General features: G+C 44.8%; 1 protein-coding gene across 11 annotated transcripts in view; it reads right to left on the reverse strand.

Moving 5' to 3' along the window:
• Positions 1-22255, reverse strand: part of CACNA1C (calcium voltage-gated channel subunit alpha1 C) — a 698738-nt gene that overhangs the window by 172187 nt on the left and 504296 nt on the right. For 10 of the 11 annotated variants that reach the window (XM_036302132.1, XM_036302133.1, XM_036302134.1 and 7 more), the window contains exons 6-7: positions 16556-16714; positions 8833-9029 (exon numbers count right to left, since the gene is read on the reverse strand). In XM_036302132.1, the coding sequence (XP_036158025.1) occupies positions 8833-9029; positions 16556-16714 (356 nt within the window). The remainder of the gene's footprint in view (positions 1-8832; positions 9030-16555; positions 16715-22255) is intronic. The other variant, XM_036302127.1, reaches the window with a different exon arrangement.

Consider the following 22255-nt stretch of genomic DNA (forward strand, 5'->3'; position numbering starts at 1 on the left):
TCAAATGTAATCATGGTGCAAAGTACAAAAATTATGTCAAGGGCGTGGGGGTCATTTGTTAAACTGGGTCAGGGAGGAAAAGAAGAATTCTCAACAATGTCACTGAACCATGCCAAATTTAACTCAACTGAATACGAGTTTATTGATCATTCACACCTCCACACACCCTGCTGTTTTTTACATAGTGCTTATCACTTTCTAACTTATAATTTATGCATTTATTATGTGCTTGTCTTCCATGCTGGAATGTAAGCTCCGTGATGACAGGCAGTTTGGGCCTGTTTTATTCACTGCTGTATCCCAAGAGGCTAGAACAATGGTCGGCAATCTCATTAGTCAACAGAGCCACATATCAACAGTACAACGATTGAAATTTCTTTTGAGAGCCAAATTTTTTAAACTTAAACTATATAGGTAGGTACATTGTTATTAACTTAATTAGGGTACTCCTAAGCTGGCCTTTGCTAAAAACGTCCACACTCATCTTGTATACTTGTTTCAGATAGACGAGTGTGGATGGGAGAGTTGGAAGGGGTCGACCTCAGGAATGTACCTCAAAACAATATACCTCCCCCATGCTGCGTATCCCGCAGCCCGCCTGCGCTGCGTCTCCTGTCGCCCGACCGACCGACACCCCCCACTTCTTCTAACGCCACTTCTTCAAAATAGACTGGCCCAGGCCGAAAACCAACTTCTGTGCATGGGCCACGAAGTTTCAATCGCACTGTACGTGTGCGCCCGCATGTGGTATTTTGTGGAAGAGCCACACTCAAGGGGCCAAAGAATCACATGTGCCTTGGGAGCTGTGGTTTGCTGACCATTGGCCTAGAACAATGCCTTGCAGGCAGCAGGTGCTCAGTAAAGATTTGTTGAGTGAATGAATGAGCTTGATATGTGCCAGGCACTGTGCTGTCAGGAAGTGTGGGCTTGAAGGGGGAACAGATCAATAAAAGGCAACCACAATGCAAGGTGGTGAATGCCGTTGTAGAGGTAAACATGCAGGGTTATTGGAATCCAAAAGGCAAGAGTGGCTTGTGAAGCATGAGAACAAGCAGAGCCAGGCTGGGCAAGGGAAGCAGGAGTAGGAGGGAGCATGGAGGGCATATCATCCTGTGGTGGAAGTGGGGCTTTCCTAGGAACTTGGCGGTTGTTAAAAATAGAGCCTACAACTGGACAGCCATCCTAGTTCTGGGATGGAGGCTTTTCCCAGTGGCTGAACCATAAAATGTGCAACACAGCAGCAACAGTGAGGAGGCAGGGCAAGAGGTCCCCATGAGTCAGAGCTGCCTCATCTCAGGGAGCCAGGAGCCTCCTTTAACCAGAAGGTGACTTTCTGCACCAAGGCTGATAGGAAACCAAGGCAGCAGAAAGAAGTCCAGTAACATCTTCACTGCCAGGAGGAAAACAAAACTGCGCTAGTTCAAGCAGTGGCGGGGCTGGTGGAAGGAGATTAGGAAGGAGAAAAGCATGGGAGCCACAGTGAGCTGGTGGATGGCAATGATGGTCATGTGATACCAGCATCTGTATGTCCCATTTTATTATGGGCATGGTGACATCATCCTTCTATTATTCTTGGTAGCAGTCTTGGTAAGAGTCCCTATTTGTTCATTAAGTATGTACCGAGTGCCTACCATGTGTAAGACATATGTTCTGGGCTACAGTGAGAGTCACCGGGTTAGAAGCAGCCTGAGGTGGGAGGGGGCATCTGTGAGGAGGCGTCTATGGACCCCAATGCAAGGTCAGGTAAAGCCTTGAGTGTCCCACCTTTCCTCTCTCGGATTAAGAGATCCTTTCTTCGTCCTTAATTTAGTGCATCTTTTCTCTTTTGGGAGGGTGGGGAGGTCAGAGAAGGCTGAAGAGAACTGTGGACTCTCACCAGAGAAAAGGCACATACACACAGCACACTGCATACAATCTCACAGCTGTTCTGACCGTGTGACTGACCAACCAGCTTGCTCTGTGCTAACCCTAGGGCAGCACTTCCCCAAGTGGGGGTAGGGGATCAAGGGCTCTGTTCTGAAGAAGTTCCCTTGCTCCTCCTGGATCCCAGGTCTCAGCTCCCTCAGAACAAGACAGCTGGGAACAGGCAGTTAGTTCCAGGAGGCAATGGCATGCTCACCAGTTCACCCTTATAGAGCTGCCTCTGGAGCCCGGGAGAAGGATGAGTGGGAGGCAGGGCTGGTTGGCTCCTTGAAATGAAATCTCTCCTGACTGCTTCCTCATACTCCCTAAATTTTGTGACCACTTAATGGACAGAAAATAGTCTTCCAGGCCCCACAGCTCTGATGAGTCAACAAACCCGTGAGCCTTGCAGATGTCCTTGGGCCCTTGTTTTTAGTTTGAATGTCTTGTCCTCTGTGCCATTAATAACCTCAAGTGAATGGAGCTACAGACCACATCACCCACAGGTATTGCACAGATGCACTCAGGACCCATAGATTTCCCACAGCCAGGGCCACATCCTCTCCCCATTGCCCTATGTTTCTGCTTTGGCTTCTTCCTCGGCTATGGGAGAGTTCTTTCAGAGGTTCAGATGGAATAGTAGGTGAGGGGTAGGAGGACAAATGAGAGATTAGCGAGCTTCCAAGGTGGTCTTAGGAGCCCAGCAGCCCCTTAGTGGGCAATGCTCAACAACCACAAGAGGGGTTCTCTGGTCGCCCGGCTCTGGCCAGAGAGAAGGGAGCTCCTTTGTTTTCCCTCTTACTTTCTCTTCTTTATTCCAGGCCACCTACTTTGGGGGCAGCCTGGGTAGAGCACTGACAATGCTGAGTGGCTCTGAAGTAGGGCAATGCTTGGGGATGAGATCAATGTCTTAAATCAGCTCTAATGGAGCTATTTAGAAGAGAGAATAAATACAGTCACATTTTCAAAAAATGACCCAGATGGCTGACACCCTGATTTAGAGGTGAAAAAGGATAGGTCCTTTCTAACCATGAAAGCTAGTTGTTTCTTAGGCCTGCAGCACAGCAGTGTTCTGACTTTCCTAGGTAAGGCGCGTGGAGAGACCTCCTGATGTGCACCGTCCACAGCATTGTGCCTCTAGGGCCAACAGTGACATGCGGCCCCGCCTTTGTTGAAACACACAGCTCACTGGCCCTAGAATCAGTGGACAAAGGCAATGCTGAATGAAAATACAGAAGACTTTCTGAAACCATTCAATCTAATTCCTTGACGGGAATCCAACCTTAAATCAATGTATATCCCCCCCACCCCCCACCCAAAGAAAAAACAGCAGGAACACCTCTTGGCCACTACTCCCTCTAGGCCACTCTTGATATTAGCTGATTTCTCTGGGTTTTCAAGCATTGTCTTTCTTCTGTAAGGCTTGGCATAGGCACCATGAATCTGAAGAGATTGACTGTTACAGCTAATGCCAAAAGAGGCTGTCACTTGCCAACAAAGGCAGGAGGTGTAAACCAATAAAAGTCACAGCACTTTATACAGTGTCATTAGAGGACAGGGTTTGCTGCTGCCAAAAATGCCAGTGCCCTGAGCAAAGACTCGATAGATAAATCTGTGACTAATCGTGACCTTTGTCACCCTGCTTGCTGGGATATGGGGTGTCCACCCACGGTCACTGAGAGAGCAGCATAGCAGATAACAGGTCTCACCTGACTCCTTTCTGCCCCTACGCCTGCTCATTGTTCGGCACAGAAAACCTGTGCGAGCCTCGGAGCGCAGTAAAAAGCCTGGTTTGCATGTTAAAGACACCCATGGGCTCCTAACACAGAGAAGGCAAGCCCTCCATCTACAATCTCTTTTTAAAAATGCCTCAACTCAGATGGGATTGTGCACTGACTTCCCGGGGAAGGTCAGGAGCCGTGGAGAGGACAGAAGACATGTGTAGGGGGCAGAAGACATGCTTGTTGTCCTGAGCAGCCACCGGGCCTGGGCCAAGTCTGATGCCTGTGACTAGACCCCAATTGATCCTTTAAACACTTGGTGATAGCACCTGGGCAGCAGAGTTATTTCTTGGGTCTGTTGAGAGAAGCTGAAACCCAGTTCTCTTCAATCTCCTGAACTGTTACGAAGTTTGCTCTCCCAGGCAGAGGAGCCCTCTTGCTCCTCATTCAGGCTCAAGGCCAGCAAAATCCTACCTGTTCCTGGTCCCGATCCCCTTGCAATGCTCTCCCTGCCCTCTGTGTTGCTCCATATTGTTAGGACACATTTCTTTGTGTGGCCCCTGTCTCTCGAATTAGATCCTAAACTCCTTGAGAGCAGGCCTTCTTCTCCCCACCAGCCCCACCCAGGCCCCACTCAGGCCTTACTGAATAATAAGGACTCACCTAACACCAGTGAAATGAATAAAATGAAACCCACTAAGTAAATAAATAACAACTTTGAGATATGCTAATTCTCTTTCTTGATATGTTTATGAACCAACAGTTTACAGTTTAGATAACAGATTCTCTGTTTAAAGCTGGGTAAGTGGGTAACACTCTGAGACAGATTCCGAATTAAAGACCACAGAGTCCTAAGTAGGACCTACCACCTTCTCTACTCTGGTACCTGTTAGAACTGAGAATGTTGTTTATGGGTCACTGGAGGATTTTTTTCTCAACTCCTGACTTAGAATGACTACTAGGTCATCAAGAGCATCCAGCTCACCTTTCAGCTTTCCTGATGCCTTCAGAGACTCAGTTTCTATACTTAGTGGAAAGAGGTGGCCTTCTGAAGAAACCATGGAGGAGGGGAGAAAAACAGAGTAAAACCTGAGTTACAAACTGCCTGAATGCAAAAGGCCTTTGTCATAAACAAGGGGTGTTTCAGCAGCACTGAGACCAGAGATGAGATACCAGTAGGAATATCTTCCCAGCATGTGCAGACATGTACTGGAATGACAAGACAGAGTGCAGTGTCAACAACTGACTTGTGAAAAGTCAAAACATGCTACTTGTTCCCAAGGTCTCCTGCTGAACCCAAACTAATCCAGACCCTACAGAAGGCACTCTTTGTGATTCTAAAATATTTCCTTTACACGATTTCTCACTAAGTATTCTTTCTAATCTTATTTTAAAGCTCAATTGCTAATATTTTTAAATTAGTGGAAGCACTGATCATGGAGAAACCAATGGATGGGGCAATGGGTGGTGGGGAGATGGTGACCCCAATGGTGGCAGGGTGGGGAGGACCAGGAGTCTGGAAAACATAGACCAGAGTGCGTTCTACTGTGCCAGGCTAGGGACATTAGGTTAAAAAAACCAAACACACCTGGAAGTAGAATTAGAAATCAATGGCCATACCATACAACCCTAAATTCCTCCCTGCCGCACTTTTTATGTGATCACCATCATCTCCCCTCCCACCCAAGATCATAAGAGGTGTGAACATTCTGGGAGGAAACGTAGAGGCTTTGGCTTAAGAAGCCATTGCCCAAGGAAACCACACCCCTAAACACACACATGAGTTTTGTCTTAGTTTCCAAATCCCCATACCCAGCCATCTACAAACCTCTAGAATGGGGCACTAGGTACAGGAAATGTTTTAAGCTAATTGTTCAGCTAGTTGGGACCTTGACCTAGTGTTTGGCCAAAGTTTAATAGCTGAGGAAATATTCAAGTTTGATCTTACTTTGAGTGCTCTAACTCTTCAAAATCACAACAACAAGATAAAATAATGAATGTCAGAGAAAAGGAGAAATAGACTCAGTATCTTCCATAGCAGAAGGCAGGTGCGTGTATGCTACTGGTGACCTTCTAACTCCCTTCTATCCAAGGTGGTATCTAGTGATTGAATCATTGACTTCTTTAGTGCTGCAATGATCTAGTCTCTCCCTGCTGTATGGTGGTTCAGAAGGAACCCAGCCCTGGGGTCTCCATTCACTGCCATACTTGAAAATCTGGGTTGCTCCCTCCCATGTCCTCTAGACTTGTCCCTTGGATTTTAAGAGAAATGCATTCTTCTGAGTAGAAGACCCTACTTCCCCAATTACTATGGAAACTATCTACCTACACTGGTTCAAATTCGGGGCACCAAAACAGCACCATTCAAATTCAATAGTTTAGACTTCTAGGGGTTTTCAAACTCCAGCTTGAGTATCAGAATCACAAGGGGAGCTTTCAAAATGCATATACTTGGGTCTAACTTGGAGCTTCTAATCCAATGGCTTGAGGGAAGTCTTGGCATCTTCATTTTAGAAAGCTCCATGTTATACTAAAGCACATTGAGATTTGAGAGTCTGTGGGTTTAGAGATACAGCCTAGAGGCAAGGAGGAGGAATGCTCAAGGGGAAGGAAGAAAGAGGGAAAAATAGGAAGAAGGAAGGAAGAAAGAAATGGCCATAGGAAGGTCAAAGCAATCAGAGAAATTATCTGAAAGCCAGGAGCTTTGGGCTGGGAGGTGCCTCCATCATGAATACCCAAGTACGAGGCTCTGTTTCAGCTTTAGGTGTGTGTGTGTGTGTGTGTGTGTGTGACTGTGTGTGTGACCCCCCCCCCACACACACACAGTCACACACACACACACAAACACACATAACATGGCAATTTCAAAAAGGTGCTGGGAAAATCAGAGAGGCATGTCCCATGAGCCTGGGATTGTTTCTTCACCTCTGACACTTTTTCCATTTCCAGCCTGAGCTCTATCACACACACCCCAGGGGAGAAAGCACAACACACACCCCAGGGGAGAAAGCACAACACAGCTGCTGAAAATTGGTAGTTGCATTTGTGTGCTTGTTCTCATTCCCTACTCCGTTGTCATCATGATAGTATTTCTTTGGGTCACATCTGGCTGGTGGGGTATCAATGAGTTGTTGTTGGGGAGAGGGGGGATGTAATGAAGGAAGATCACAAAAATACATCAGGGCCATTAGCAAAGTAAATTATACCTATTCCCCTCAACCCCACACTCACCCACCACTACCCTGCCCTCAAGTTGCTGCCATTAAAGGTGTTTCCATAGCAACTTAAGGCATGGATTTGAAGCTCCACCTGGTGAGGCTCCAAGGCACCGTTCCATACACCGTTCCAAACTGCCCATCTGAAAAAGGATGCTTCTGTCCTTAGGACCACTTGGGAATTTGATCAACTTTGCTAAGTGAAATAAATTTGTCTAAGCATAATAAGTTCAATCCCTCTCTTTGTACAAATCATTTAAAATCAGTTTTTATTCAGTATGGGTCTTAGAAAATATTTTCAAAGTTTCATTTTAGTTTGAGGAAGGGTTGATTTGGCCTTCATCTTCTTTTGAAAGTATGACAACACAGCAACTTTCCCAGCAGGGGTTCTGGTTGTGTAGCCATCATTCAGTTGAAATTTAGTGTTTCCCTAGACTGAGCTTTTCAGTCTGAACTGGATGTTTTTCAGTCTGAATTCTCAGTCTGTAGGGGCACTCCTGGCATGCAAGGTATGCTCAGGAAATGTTTGCTAGGTACAAGGTGCTCAGGCAAGTTTCAAGTAGTCATTTGCAGAGAGGTGCAATTTCATAGCAACATTGGGTTTCAGCATGTCCACTACAACATAAAAACTGGGAAATGGGGTTTTTAATCAATAGAACATGATGCTTATAAAAAATTTAGAGGATACAATCCCTATATCACATCTCCATGTTGCTACAAACTTTTCTGATTCAGAAAGAAGTTAGCACCCCTCATGGCATTGGTGCCTGCCTGTCTGGCAGCTCTGCTTGATGGGGAGGCATCACCCCTCTTCCATGCTTTAGCGTGCAGACACTGTTCCTTAAGCATGCTCTCACATGGTTTTCAGGATGGCCAAAAACATGACTGTTTGCAAAATGCTAGGTGAGATGGTATTTTCAAGAATGGAACAAGCATTTTCACTCAAATGTTGGAGAACAACACTGGATTCTGGTGAATCATTTCCTGCTAAAATAGGAGATACTATAAAGAATTATGTTTCCTGGATTTTTATAAATAATGGATTTAACTCTGCCAAATGGAGACCGCTCAAACATGATGTGTGTGTTTGCCTGTGGGATAGGCTGCACCAAAATCCCTTCAGTGGCTCAAAGGTGGCAAAGTACTGTTGGCTGATGGACATGAAAAGGGGCAAAAGATTTTTAAAGATTTGCTGTCAAATGGCTGACACTTAAGAACTATAGTTTCTAAATATGCATCATGTAAGCACCAGCATGTTTTGTTAACACTAAGAAAGCCAGCAATGTATTTGTCTGGACTATTCTCATAAGATAGGTAAGATTACTCTGAGAAATAAGAATATAATAGCATGGTCTAACGCTACACCATTCAATAAAAATGGCTTCTGCCTGACCGGTGTGGCTCAGTGAGTGAGCGTTGACCAAATCGCGGTTTGATTCCTGGTTAGGGCACATGGAAGGGTTGTGGGCTCGATCCCCAGTGTAGGGTGTGCAGGAGGCCACCAATCAATGATTCTCTCTCATCACTGATGTTTCCATTTCTATCCCTTCCTCTCTGAAATCAATAAAAATATATATTTTTAAAAATGGCTTCTTTTTAGAAGACCAGGCCTAATGTTTCTCTTTAATTATAAATGATCTGTCTAAAAATTATAAATGATGTATCTTTTGGGGACAGAGGCAAGACAATAGTAAGAAGAGAAAAACCCAATAGTGGGAGAGGAGTGAATGGGATCCTGTGTTGTGCCTGCCATGTTTCTTACTAGAAAAGCATAGCACACACTGAAAGGTGGCATTTCTCTGAGGCTGGTGGCAAAGAGAGACTCACAGGGAGTGTGAGTGTTTGCTTTGTCTCTCAGGAAAGGCCTGAAAGAAATCAAAGACATTCATCAGCCTCTCCATCAAAGTCATGGGAGGTAAACAAGGGAGATGTCGAGGGAAGGAAGCCTTAAAACTTTCCGGACTCCCTGCCGCTGCCCATCGCAAGCTACGTACCCAGTATAGCACGTCTGTCCAGCCTTCCATGGTGATGCACTGGAACACCGTGAGCATGGCGAAGGCGAAGTTGTCGAAGTTGGTGATGCCGTGCCTGGGCCCATCCCACCCAGGCTTGCACACAGTGCCATTCTGACACTGCCGTCCATGGCCTGTCTCCAGAGCACAAGGGGAGGGATCATCTTCTGCTGGAACATCTCAAATGGCCAGGGGGGGAATACATAAAGGGCAGAGATGCACAGAGGGGAGGAGGATACACAATGGGGGGAGATGCACAGAGGGGGAGATGCACAGAGGGGGGATGCACAGAGCGGGGATGCACAGAGGGGGGATGCATAGAGGGGGGGGATGCATAGAGTGGAGGGAGATTCACAGAGCAGGGGATGCATAGAGTGGAGGGAGATTCACAGAGCGGGGGATGTACAGAGGAGAGAGGGATGGATGGAGAGGGGGGAGATGCACAGAGGGGGGAGTAGCACAGATGTGGGAGATGCACAGAGGGGGGAGTAGCACAGAGGGGGTGATGTACAGAGGAGAGAGGGATGGACAGAGAGGGGGGAGATGCACAGAGGGAGGGGATGCACAGAGGGGGGAGATGCACAGAGTGGAGGGGGATGCACGGGGGGGACACACAGAGGAGAAAGGGATGGACAGAGAGGGGGGAGGTACACAGAGGGGAGGGGATGCACAGAGGGGGGAGATGCACAGAGTGGAGGGGGATGCACGGGGGGGACACACAGAGGAGAAAGGGATGGACAGAGAGGGGGGAGGTACACAGAGGGGAGGGGATGCACAGAGGAGGCACACAGAGGGGAGAGGGATGCACAAGGTGGGGACACATAGAGGGAGGGGAGATGGGCAGAAGGGAGGGAGAGATGGGCAGAGAAAAAAAAATCGGCAAGTCAGAGAGGAAAGTTACAAGATAAGATTGATGGGATAGGCAAAACCACCACACAATGGTAATGGAAAAAAAAGTTTTCATTCATCCCCTGTATATGAATTAAAACAACATAAGGAACTAGGTATTCATTTAGGCTGTTGGTTTAGAACAGTGATGGCGAACCTTTTGAGCTCGGCGCGTCAGCATTTTGAAAAACCCTAACTTAACTCTGGTGCCGTGTCACATATAGAAATTTTTTGATATTTGCAACCATAGTAAAACAAAGACTTTTATTTTTGATATTTATTTTATATATTTAAATGCCATTTAACAAAGAAAAATCAACCAAAAAAATGAGTGCATGTCACCTCTGACACGCGTGTCATAGGTTCGCCATCACTGGTTTAGAACGTTAGTACTTTCAACCAATTGTTTTAAAATGTCATTTTAGTCCAGTAATCGATTTCAAAGACAGTAGGGACATGGCACATTCTGTTGTAGCACATCAGCATCATAGTCAAATAGTCAATCAAAAAATAATGATGATGGAACCACTCTGAGTGGAAGGTTTCCTGGAAAATGAAGGAAGTCCATGTATTCTTATTTTGGGGGTATTTCCATCGAAATAGCAGAGTTTCAAGTGAGAGCATGTTGACTGGAAGACTATTCCACATAATTGGCCAACAGATCCCATCCCATCGCACTTTGAGACTATAGGAGAGTCCATAAGGTGTTACATGAAGCATCAGCAGGGATGCAAGCCACTCTGTGGTGCAAGCCTAATCTAGGTGAAGGATAAAGTAAACCCTGACTGCAGGGAGAGGACCGCCTGCAGCCGTCTTTATTATAACCTGAGAGCACCACTGTGGCCTGTGTTTTACGCAGGTCAAGTAGAACCTTGCACCACTGCCCTTGCTTACCAGCATTCCTACCTTTCAGAAGAAAAGAATCATTTTCTGACCTCTACTCAAGATAGAGGGGCAGTGGGTGACAGGGAGAATACTCAGTAGGTGTGGACAGGGCTTTTTCAGAAAACAGTTTAACATCTGTGGCTACAGACAATGCTCGGGCTAATTCCACATGCTGGGAACAGCTGCTAAAAACCAATAAATTAAGACGAGGTTTATATTTTTGGTGCAGAGATCATTAGTAGTTTGAAATAAGACTTGATTTATTTAAGAATTTCTATTGTAGTAAAAGAATAGAAAAATGCTGAGAAAGGCTTGGCCCCAGCTGAGGAAGGTAATTGTGTGAACTTTAGGACATTGTCTCATGCTTGAAGAAAGTAACAGCAATAAGCAGGGTAGACTTAACAACCAAATGATTGCTTCTGACAAAAGGAAAGATATGGTCCCAGAGAGTGAATTTACTTGCAGTTTTTCATTTAGAGATTTCCATATGTATCAAAACAATCACAGTGTCTAGTACTTCAGTACTGAAGATGGCTGGTTGGTTGTTTCTTGGTTTGTGGCTTCAAATTAGAAATTTCACTCCCAAAAGGAAGACAGGAAGAGAATAGTAATCCATAACTAAGACAATTCTTAAAAGAATGGAGTTGAGCAGCATGGCTGGAAATATATGCTGGATTGTGTCTTCTTGGCTTTTTTTTTCTTTTCTCCCTCTCGTTTTAGTTACTTTATTGAAATATAATTTACATTTCTTCCAATCCATGAATGCAAATGCACAGCTCAATTATTTTTAGTAAATTTACATAGTTGTGCACCCATCACCACAATTCATTTTAAAACACTTCCATCCTTCTCCAAAATTCCTGTGTGCCTGTTTGCAGTCAGTCCCTGCTCCTGCCCTACCAACCTGGTCTGCACTCCATGTCTATAGCTTGCCTCTCTAGAAATTGCATATACATGTTCATTTCACTGTCTGTTTATCCACTAGCTCCGTGGTCAGCAAACTGCGGCTCGAGAGCCACATGCGGCTCTTTGGCCCCTTGAGTGTGGCTCTTCCTAAGCCTTAGGAGTACCCTAATTAAGTTAATAACGATGTACCTACCTATATAGTTTAAGTTTAAAAAATTTGGTTCTCAAAAGAAATTTCAATCATTGTACTATTAATATTTGGCTCTGTTGACTAATGAGTTTGCCGACCACTGCTAGCTGATGGGCATTTGGATTGTTTCCAGGTTTGGGCTATTGTGAATAGTGCTACTTCTGGCTTATTCTTGGCCTGGTGCTTTAGGCTGTACATGGGTGTCTGTGATATGACCCAGGTAAGAGGTCTGCATCACTGGTCCCTGAGCTGTCTCAGAAAATCATTTCCCACTCCTGACGCTGGCTCCCAAGGCGCTCTGTTCATACAGCTGAAATCCAGTCAATTTTTTGTGACTTCAAATTTCAAAATCTTTGGAGATTTGAATGTGAGCTTAAACAAAGGGAGGCTATGAAAGGAGGGGAACTGAAAAGTGAATACCAAACCTGGAAAGTTAAAGAAAAAGTGGATAATAAGTATGTAAAAAAATGAGAGTTGAGAGACTGAATAGATCATAAACTCAGCTGTGTCCTTGCCCATGCTAGTGATGGCTCCCTAGAACATGTTCAGTCTCTGTTATGAAAGGGCTGGAATAATATGAGAGATGGGATGGAAAGAGAAGGGAAAATAGAGGGAAATTTTGCATCTCCTTTTCCCGTTTTGCTTTTTAGTGCAATTAAGATAGTATTAATCTTTGCACTGTGGTTGCCAATCTGACAGCTTTTCCTGTATTCTCAACCCCTGAAATAAGCAGAAATAAGGAAAGTGAGTTCTGAGTGTCCTCAAGAAAGAAAAACACAGTTTGGGCTTTTACAAATGTATGTTGAAAAGAAATAGCATGAAGGGGAAATGATCTCATTACTAAAAGAGAAAGGGTTGAGATTCAGAAAGATCATCTAAAAGCTCAAGGGCCACTCTGCTATTTTGATTTAAGTCTGTCTTGAACAACAGAAAAAAAAGAAAGATATGAGAACAATTAAGAAGCAGTGATGATCTGGTAAAAATAGATATCTATAAAAAGCAGTAAAGGGAGCACTTGAAAAATGTGAACACACAAATCAGCAGGTCCTGTGACATGCTCTGGAGGGTGAGGGGAAATGAGATCTAATGGGAAAATGTGTTGGTTTTCCTGGGGCGGGGGGGGGGGGGGGGGAGGTCATGAAGTCCCGGTGAGGTGGGGTGGGTATGAGGGAGGAGGAAAAAACAAAGCAATGTGGGTGAAGCGTGGTAAAGTCATTCTGGAAAGTCCAAATTAAGTTTGAAGTAAACTAATGGAGGCCAGATTATGAGAGATTTAAAAAATGCGGTCAATACCAACAGGAGCATGAGACCCTGGGACAGTGCCAGTTAGGGGTTCCAAGGAGAAATACCAGAGACAAAACCAATTATTTTTTTAGGCCCCAATTTTAAGGAGTGAATAGAATGAAAATGATTTCATTTCTAGGTTTTAGTCAACCCATTCTTTGCCAGTCTCTGGGGTAATTATTGTGTTTGGGAGAGCCATTCAGAGTGACCTGGCTCAGAGCACCATCAAACAGATGGGATGCCAGAAACAAAAGGAGCCAGCATATGCTGGTGCACCTGCTGAGGGGCCTGGGGGGCGCCTGCCAGGTGCCTTAGGGACTGGAGGAACACTGTCTCTCTTGAGGCCACCTCTCCTGGGAACTGGCGGGGGCATCCTAGAGGCAGAATAATGGTTCGCCTAGCGGGCTCCAGAGCTTCTTTATATATTTTCTAGGAAACATGGCTCCAAATCCAATGTATTCTAAAATTTACAAGCACATAAAATTCAGTCTGAAAAAGAAACTCAAAATGTAAAAAGAAGAATTGGATGTAAATCCCATTAACAATTCTTTTTTCTTTTTTAAAGATATGTTTTTATTGATTTCAGAGAAAGGAAGGTAGAGGGAGAGAGATAGAAACATCAATGATGAGAGAGAATCATTGATTGGCTGCCTCCCGCAACCCCACCCCTCCACCTGGGATTGAGCCCAATCCAGGCATATGCCTTGACTGGGAATGGAACTGTGACCCCCTGGTTCATGGGTCGATGCTAAACCACTGAGCCACACTGACCGGACCCATTAAATATTTTAACAAGGGCTCACAAACACTTCTGTATAATCTAAGTTTGCAGAAAACATGGTAATTCAATCCAAAGACTGGACTTTAAAAAACACCCATTCCAAAGGTGGTATGAAACTCTCCAAAACACATGAGACTGGTTTCAAAGACTGCAGGGTTGGTTTTCTACTCTGGCTGCATCAAGTATGTCCAGATTCCTGTACATGTTCCCTCCTCATCAGGGTTCGTCACTATGGGTGAGAGAGGCCCTTAGGACAGCTGTGTCATGTTCTGTTGGGAGAGATGGATGAGTGGGTCCCAGGGTATCATCAGACAGCAGGATCAGGAAGAGGAGGTGTGTGAGCTCCGACTGCAGTATTGGGAGGAAAGGCTCCTGCAGCCACATGTCCCCTGTCCTCTCCCCAGCAGGAAGTCTGGCTCCACATGGAGAGCAAGGTCACCTTCTGGTGGAGCTCGCATGGCTCCCCTCTCAGAAGCGCTTCTTTGGTGTCTGTCCTCTGACAAACTGGCTCCCAGGGCTGATGGTCATTTCCGTGATGGGAGCTACCTTCCCTTGTGAACTTGGGGGTGAAGGTAAAACCCACCACATAAATAATCTGATGCATCCCTGGTAGGAAGTAGGCTATGTCTTGGGTACTTTTCCTGGTCCTGATTACTATTGAGGATGGACAATAATATGGCCCTAAATTGGCCACTGCAATTGGTGAGGACAGTTCAGGTCTTTATCCTAAAAGCAAGGAGGCCGCTAAAACTTTGAGCAGGCCTGAGGGCCTATTTCACCAGACTGTCCAGCTGCATGGGGCAGACTATCCCATCCTGTCTCTCCCTGGTCTATCACGCCCACCATTTCCTGCCATTTGGGGCTACTGCAGGCCTCAACAAAGCCCAGTGACTTCCAACCAATATTCAGGGTTGCTTATTAGCACAGGCCCTTCCAGGACCCTGCCACCAGTAGAAAACACACTTTCCCAGCAGGATGATAGGAGCCATGTGCAGTGTTGGGAACAGTGCCCTGTAGCTCAGCGGTGCACAGGGCAGGACTGCCATCTTTGGCTTTTTGGCAGGATTTCACCATTTCACTCTTTCCCATTTGATATGTGGTTAGTGAGAGGCACACCAGCATCCACTGCTGAATTGATGGGGATCTTTGAGACTCAACATCCCAGTGACTGCCTGAGAAGTTTGGGCCAAACAGGTCATTGATCACTTCAATACTAGTACAAGTGCATAAACTTCAGACATACTACAGTAGCTCTTAAGTAAGACTCACAATGAGCTCTAACAAAGCCACAGAATTAATATAAATTTACTGGCCTGGGGCTAGCTACAGATTAAACTGAACATAAGGAAGGATTTGAATTCAAGGGGAAAATATTATTCATTTCATTATTTGGTATTTCTTTAGGCAAGGCTGAAACCTCAGAATTTTAGCTAAAGGCAAGCCTGTTTGTTCCAATACTAAAGGGCTTCTGTGTTATTTAACATGACAGTTTATTTTATACAATTATGGTCCCAGTAATTTGGAAATTCTCTCTAGAGTGAAAAAATGGTCTCCTATTAAACACTCTCCATCAAAAAAGTAAAAACCATTGTGTGAGACTGTGCTTATGGGTTTATAGCTCTTTGTTTGTTTAGGGACTGTGGTCATATGGCAGCGACCTTGCAAATACCCAATATAGCCAATCAAATCAGATCATCCAGAATCTGCAACCCATTTCGGTTTCTGAATATGAATAATCCATTTTACTCCCTGTTGTAGGTCAACCCCCAAAGCAAGAGGGGTCACACGGGATTAATTCTGGGCTGATAGAAATGAGGGGCAGTAGATTGAGAGACGTACACAATCCTTTAATGCTTCAGACATGTTCCCCTTTCCTTATCAAGATGCCAAAAACTAAGATGAATGATGTTGTTATGAAAAAATAACAAATCATGAAAGTTTAACACTACTAACCCCTTGGGGGTATTTTTCAACAAGTTCTTATGTTGAACTACTTTATATGTCTGTTAAAAAGCCTTGTCAATTTCTGTTTGAATGTTCTTTTTAATGTCAAGTTGAATTTTAGTAACTTAAGATAGTAGTTGTAGCATACTCCTCAGGCTGAAACTCTAGATCTACTCAAGGAAGTGCTTAATGAGCCAGCATTGCTTGTTAAATAGATTGATTTATGGAAGGAACACAAAAGCGAAGTTCTCAAAAAGGTAAGGACTACGAAGTCATGAGTTAGAGTGAAACCTTCTGGAGGAAAAGAGGTTTCACCACTGGCCAACCTCCTCCCAGCGTGAGACAGGGCCGGGGTTCTGCCTAAGAATGGAGAAGCAGAGGGGCCAGGATCAGCCTGAACACTCAACCTGCTGGTGACAGGCAACGCCACCTTCCTGAAAGGATTTGTGGCTAGCAACACTGAAGAACCGACAGAGCATAGATCTACATCCTTAGGTTAATTCTGATTCTTAAATTAAAATATTCAAGGTTGGCTAAGAGATGTTTCTCAAATCGCACAGCTCATTTAAACAGTGTTGAGTAGTGCTGCACAAAGCTTGCATTTAGCTATCTGTAACCAAGATCTATTTTAGTAAAAACAAAAATTATCAAGAGAAAAAGACAACCAATCTCTGCCTCTCCCTTAACCATGGTTTGGAAATGAGCCCTGGAATGGAGGCCTTCCCGGGCACTGTTGGTCAGGTGGAGGCCGTGTCCCTGGCTGAATGAAAAGTAGTGACAACACAGTAAAGCTTCTTGACAGCTGGCCAGTCAGCATCTTCCCTTACCTGCTATGCCCTCTTGGTTGTAGCAGGTCTTATGCATTTTCCCCATGAAGAGTTCCAGGCCAATGATAGCATAGATAATGATGACAAACAGCACTAGCAGGGCGATGTGCAGCAGGGGAACCATGGCCTTGATGATGGAATTCAGAACCACCTGGAGACCTACAATGACAAATCATAGACAGTGACAATAGTGAGAACACCAGCTTCCATTATTGAATCATGTGCTATCTTGGATGCTATACTGACATGATCTCATGCCATCTTCTTAGCATACTCCTTGTACCTTGAGCCCCCTTTTTTAGATGAAGAAACTGAGTGACAGAGCAATGACACCCGGGCTGGCCTGACTCCAAATCTCTCTGGAGCTAAATCCAAATGAAAGGACTAGCAGGGCTATCCATCCAAGGGGAAGAACATGTTGTTTCACCCAGAACTATGCAGTTTCCTAACACCCCATCTTAGAGACAACCTACTCTCTTCTTCTCCTGTAGCAGCGACTCCCTATAGGGAGCCTCACTTTGACTAGAGGCAGCCATGCAAGGACGTGGTGATCGCTCAAGAGACTATGGCTGACCCGTATGCTCTAAAACAGATTGGCCTGGTAGTAGGGCATCAAGGGGGTGGGACTTCCTTTGCTGAAACTGATTCACACCCTGGGATAACTCTGGGCAGTGAGACCTCCGTGAGAGGGCTGAGGAAGTAACTCTAAGGGCACCTTCTCTGGATTACATGGGTGGACCTCTCTTCCTACAGATTTCTCACCAGGCCACCTTCCCTCAGGACCCAAGTCTGAAGAACATTATAGCCTTTCATTCAAAAACCCCATTGAAGGAAGTCTGTGTTTAATGGGTATTGGGTTTCACTTTGAGGAAATGAAAAAAGTTCTAGGGATGGATGATGGTGGTGGTGGCTGCACAATGTGAATGGACTTAGTGTCACTGAACTGTACACTTAAAAATGGTTAAATGGTAAATTTATATCTCTATATCTATCTATCTATCATCTATCTATCTATCTATCTATCTATCTATCTATCTATCTATCTCCACAATAAAAAAAACTAAGGTACCCAGATCCCTTCAAGGAAAAAAGAAGAGTAAATGGAAAACGATTTAGCACTTGGGTCTTGTCAGTGAACCCCAAGGGCTATAGGTTTATACTGTTGACTTATGAGGAGAAGGGCCCCCTTACTTATAAGCTCAAGCATAAATAACACACCAAGAATGCTCCTTGTTTAAAGGGGATGTGGCAAGTTTTCATTTACAAATTCCCAAGAGGTGGTCACCGGCAAGTCACCCAAGATTAGTCCTAGGAAAGCTTCTGCCTACATGAGTGCACCAAGTCTCCACATCCTAGGAGAGATGTGGGGGAAGGGCAGGCTCGCCCGCCTTACATCTAGGCCAGCTGTGCAGAAATCTTCTGTGGGCCGCCTCTCACATAGGTATGATAGGACCCCCACCTCTGAATCACACCCCAGTGTCGCTGTATGACTTCCCCACTCACCATGGACATTGGACATTGCCCCACTTTTCTAAGTATTTGGAACTTCCCTCTGTATTCACCCACCGCCCTCCTCCCTGGGTGAACAAAGCCTGGGTCTCCCACTCCCCAGACGGCAGCGGGTCACTGGCACTTTGTGATCTGGTGGATGTCTTCACAAGCCTAACTAAGGGAATTCTCCACAGCTACAGCCAAGCTGGGAGAGAAAAAATAAATAAAGGAAGAGAAAAGGTGGAATCATTTCACCTGGGAATTAATTTGCAGCCTCCCATTAGAACGAGATGTTTCAGATCCCAATGATTCCATTACTTAGCACGTTGTACACACATTAGTGATAAAGTATGCAAAGTCATGAGAAAGTTGAAAACTGAACTGCAAAGCAACTTTCAGGGATGTCTGCTGCAAGGAGGGGCCTTTGTTATCAGGCCTCCAGTGCCACAGCCTCAGATGGCAAGAAAATAGTAGGAGACACAGGATGGGAAACTCTCTTCTGTGCCACAGCCAGAGGGTCTGCTCTTAGAATAAATTCTGACATCCTTCTCGTGCCCTATAAGGCCCCAGAGGGTCAACCGGCACACCTCTCCACCCACTTCCATCCCCTGCCACTCACTCTTAGGACTCCTGGTTAGACAACTTTTCTTTTAGACTCAAATAAGCCATACTTCCTCCCACTACTGGGCGGCCACAAATGCTGCTTGTTCCCTCAGCTGGTCCGCTTTTCCAATATTTCCTCCTACTTAACCCTTTGGCTCTCAGCCCAAGCGTCTCTCTTCCCAGGGATCCTTCCCCAATCTCCCAGACCAAAGAAGTTTCCTTTCTTACATGTCCTCTTGGAAACATTTCCTTCCTTTGGAGCACTAGTCTCAGTTTGGAATCATATGCTCATTAAATAAGTTTTTAACATTTTTGTCTGTCTCTCATATCGGGTTGAGTTTTGTGAAGATGGCACTGTCCATTCTTTGACCATTTTATGGCTAAGTCTACCTTGGTGCTGAGCACACGGCAGCTCGGTAAGTGTCTACCGAAGGAGTGACACACAGTCTAAGGAAACGCTGCCACTGTCATGGAGCTCTGATGGGCTTGGCTGCAATGAGTCTGCCAGACAGGCAGGTATATGCATGGTCGGGAAGTTTCAGGTGCCACGGACCCAGGCAGAGACTACTGAGTGGGATGCAAAGAGGCCAAAAGGAAGTCACAGCAGCCCAGAATTCCTTTCAGCCACAGAAATGCCACAGAATTCCTAAGAGCCCCTGTTTGGGCTTGGTTGGTTGCCACCCTGCCCACCTGAGTATCCAGATCAGGTGACTGATACCCCTCTGGTACCTCCTTCCATCAGTGATCAAGTCCTGCCAGTTTGATTCGGAACTATTTTAGACTAAGTTATTTCTACTACATAAATAACATGTGCTATATATAGAAAAAAATGGAAAATACTTATTATAGAGGAATTGGAAAACTCAGGGAAATGAAAGGAGAAAGAAGTCACCCATATCCCACCACCCAGACATAACCACTGTTAGCCATTTGGTATAATTTTTGGACATTTTGGCCCATGACTCGTTTTCCTCCTCTCCATCCCCTTGGTGTTCATCATTCGGTTAACAATCTCCCTACCTTCAGTTTTGCCCAATCTTCATGCCACTGTTAGAATGGTCTACTGAAGCACAAATTGGAACATGTTCCTCCCCTGCTGAAGTCTTCCAATGACTCCCACCACCTACAGGTGAAATTCACCTGCCTCATGCCACAGTTTGACCACATTTGATTCTAGTTTATACAGTAATTCCAATAATATACCAAACTGTCTGAACTTCTGTGGCTTCATGCCTCCCTATCTCAGCATATGTTGTTCCCCCTGCCTAGAATGCTATTCCCTGCCTAACCAAGAGTCCCTGGAGCCTCATCTAATATTTGTATCAGTGCACAGTAGTGACTCAATGCACACGGAGTAAATCATATTTGTAAGGACAGGCTGCTTTCAGAAGACAGAAATGACAAAGGAATCTGAAACCATGACATTCAAAGGTCAGGAAAAGATAAGACTCATGGAATGGGAAAAAGCGTAAGGAGGGAGAATGATGTCAATAATTTTTACATGATATAAATTATGTTAGATGAATTCTGTATGACCATAGTGATGGAGCTAGGACCAACAAGGAAGGATTCAGAATGGATTTAGATTCAACACAAATATGTTCAAGAAACAGACCTATGTGAAGGTGGTGTGGGATGCTTTAAGAGGTAGTAGGCATCCCATCCTCAGAAGCATTCAAACCTTGACTAAATAAGCTCTTAGAGGAGATGCATTGGTAGGGATTCAGCCATTGGGTAAAGGATTTCCCTGGCACACCAAAACCCCCTATACCCTCACTAACATGTTCTGAATACTTACCATGGGCCACGTGCAGTTCTCAACACTCTACTTGAATTATTCCATTTCCTCTTGGCAACAACTCTATGAAGTAGGTACTATTATTAATCACACTCTACAGTTGAGAAAAGTGAGTCCTAGAGAGGTTCAATTGCCTGTCCATAGTTACATAGCTGGTGGCTGGTGGCATGGAGTTTAGTGCCAGGTGGCCTGGCTTCAGAGCCTATGGGCTTCACCACTGCTAAATGCCTCCTCATGCCCCAAGACTGTGGTTCTTAGCCTCCATGATCTATGTCCATAGAGCAGTAACACATGCTTACAGCATCTGCCAACAAGGTGTGGGAGCCTAGTCCCTGCTTCTAGGAGAGTCTAGATGTTTCCAAGGCTAGTTCCAGGAAAGGCTTCTGATTTTTGCTGTTTTCTTCACAACCAGCCAGGCTGGTATGGAAGGCATGGCGCCAGGACTCCTTCTCTCCAGTCCATCATGAGAATTTGGCTCTCAAGCCTGGATGCTTAATAGCTTCTTCTTGGAATTGGCTCACCACTGTCCCACAAACAGCTCCTCCAGCTCAAGTTCAAATTTGGAAAACATAGCAACATTTCTCCACCCAAGTGTTCTCCTCAGATAGATCATGCTTACGGCTGATAAGCAATTGCTAGGCCCTTCTTCAGGGTGGCCGATCATACTGGTGGAAGTAAATGAGCCCTTGATAAGCCTGGTAAAGCTGCTGTTATAAAATGCCCTCTGAACACAAGATCATAAGGTTTACATTTATGATGACTCTCTTTCCTCACCAGAAATCAGGATATAAGATCTGACAAATAATACGAGCACTTATGGATTGAATATTTGATGTGAAAAGTATACTTGAAAATACAATTCCACAAAGATTAACAAATAATCTATAAATCCAATCTCATGTTAGGTGATCTCTTCTGTGGTTAAAAAAACTACCTACATGCCTGCTTGCCCAACCTTCCAGGGAGACGGGGCTTTGGGAAACAACACCATTAAATGCTGGGATTAGGACAAGGGCAAAGATGGAGTTTAGCTAACGTGTAACTTTACTTTTCTCCCTCTTAGAGTGCTGTAATGTATTCCTTCTGGTCAAATATATTCCAACTTGAAAATTCCAGGTTAGGAAAGGCTTCAATGATCTGCATATATAAAATCATTCTGTTTTTCCTTAAAATATCAAGAGAAGCCACAAATTATGGAAAGCAAAACCTGGCATTTTTCTGTAAGATAGTGTTGAGATTACCCTGAAAATGCCCAGATTGACTGAAGTTGGTGCTTCCACACCTGTTATCAACAGTCCACCACTGGATGCATGGTTGAGGACACATTACATTCTTTTGTTTTATTACAGAGCATCCCACCAAGCCCTGCTTTTGCTGGTGGATTGTTCTGTTCTGAGCCCCAGGGGAAATATCAGGAAGGAGTCCAAAAATTACTGTGTAAGAGCCTGAGAAACGAGGAGAATGAAAATTTACTGGCACTGAAAGGTAGCGTACAGAAGTGTTGTCTGACCAAGCACTCTGTTTTCTTCATGCAAACTCTACCTTCATAGTTCCCCTTTTGAACTCAAGTTTTTAAGCCATTCTGGTATAAAATGAGAAGGAAAAGGGGAGAAGTAATTGAAAACCTCAAATTGGAGATATTTGCTAATGTTAGTTTGATTTGCTGTTTGGATTCTATATTGACATAACTTTTTGTTGGTGGCTAGGAATGTACATTTCATGTTCCTAACTATTCAGACTCCATGGCTCCAGACAAGCATTAGGAAAGCAATAAAAATGATCAAGGAAGTCTGATCACAGAATCCATA

Source organism: Myotis myotis, unplaced genomic scaffold (assembly GCF_014108235.1).
Source record: "Myotis myotis isolate mMyoMyo1 unplaced genomic scaffold, mMyoMyo1.p scaffold_m19_p_3, whole genome shotgun sequence".
Taxonomy (NCBI): Eukaryota; Metazoa; Chordata; class Mammalia; order Chiroptera; family Vespertilionidae; genus Myotis; species Myotis myotis.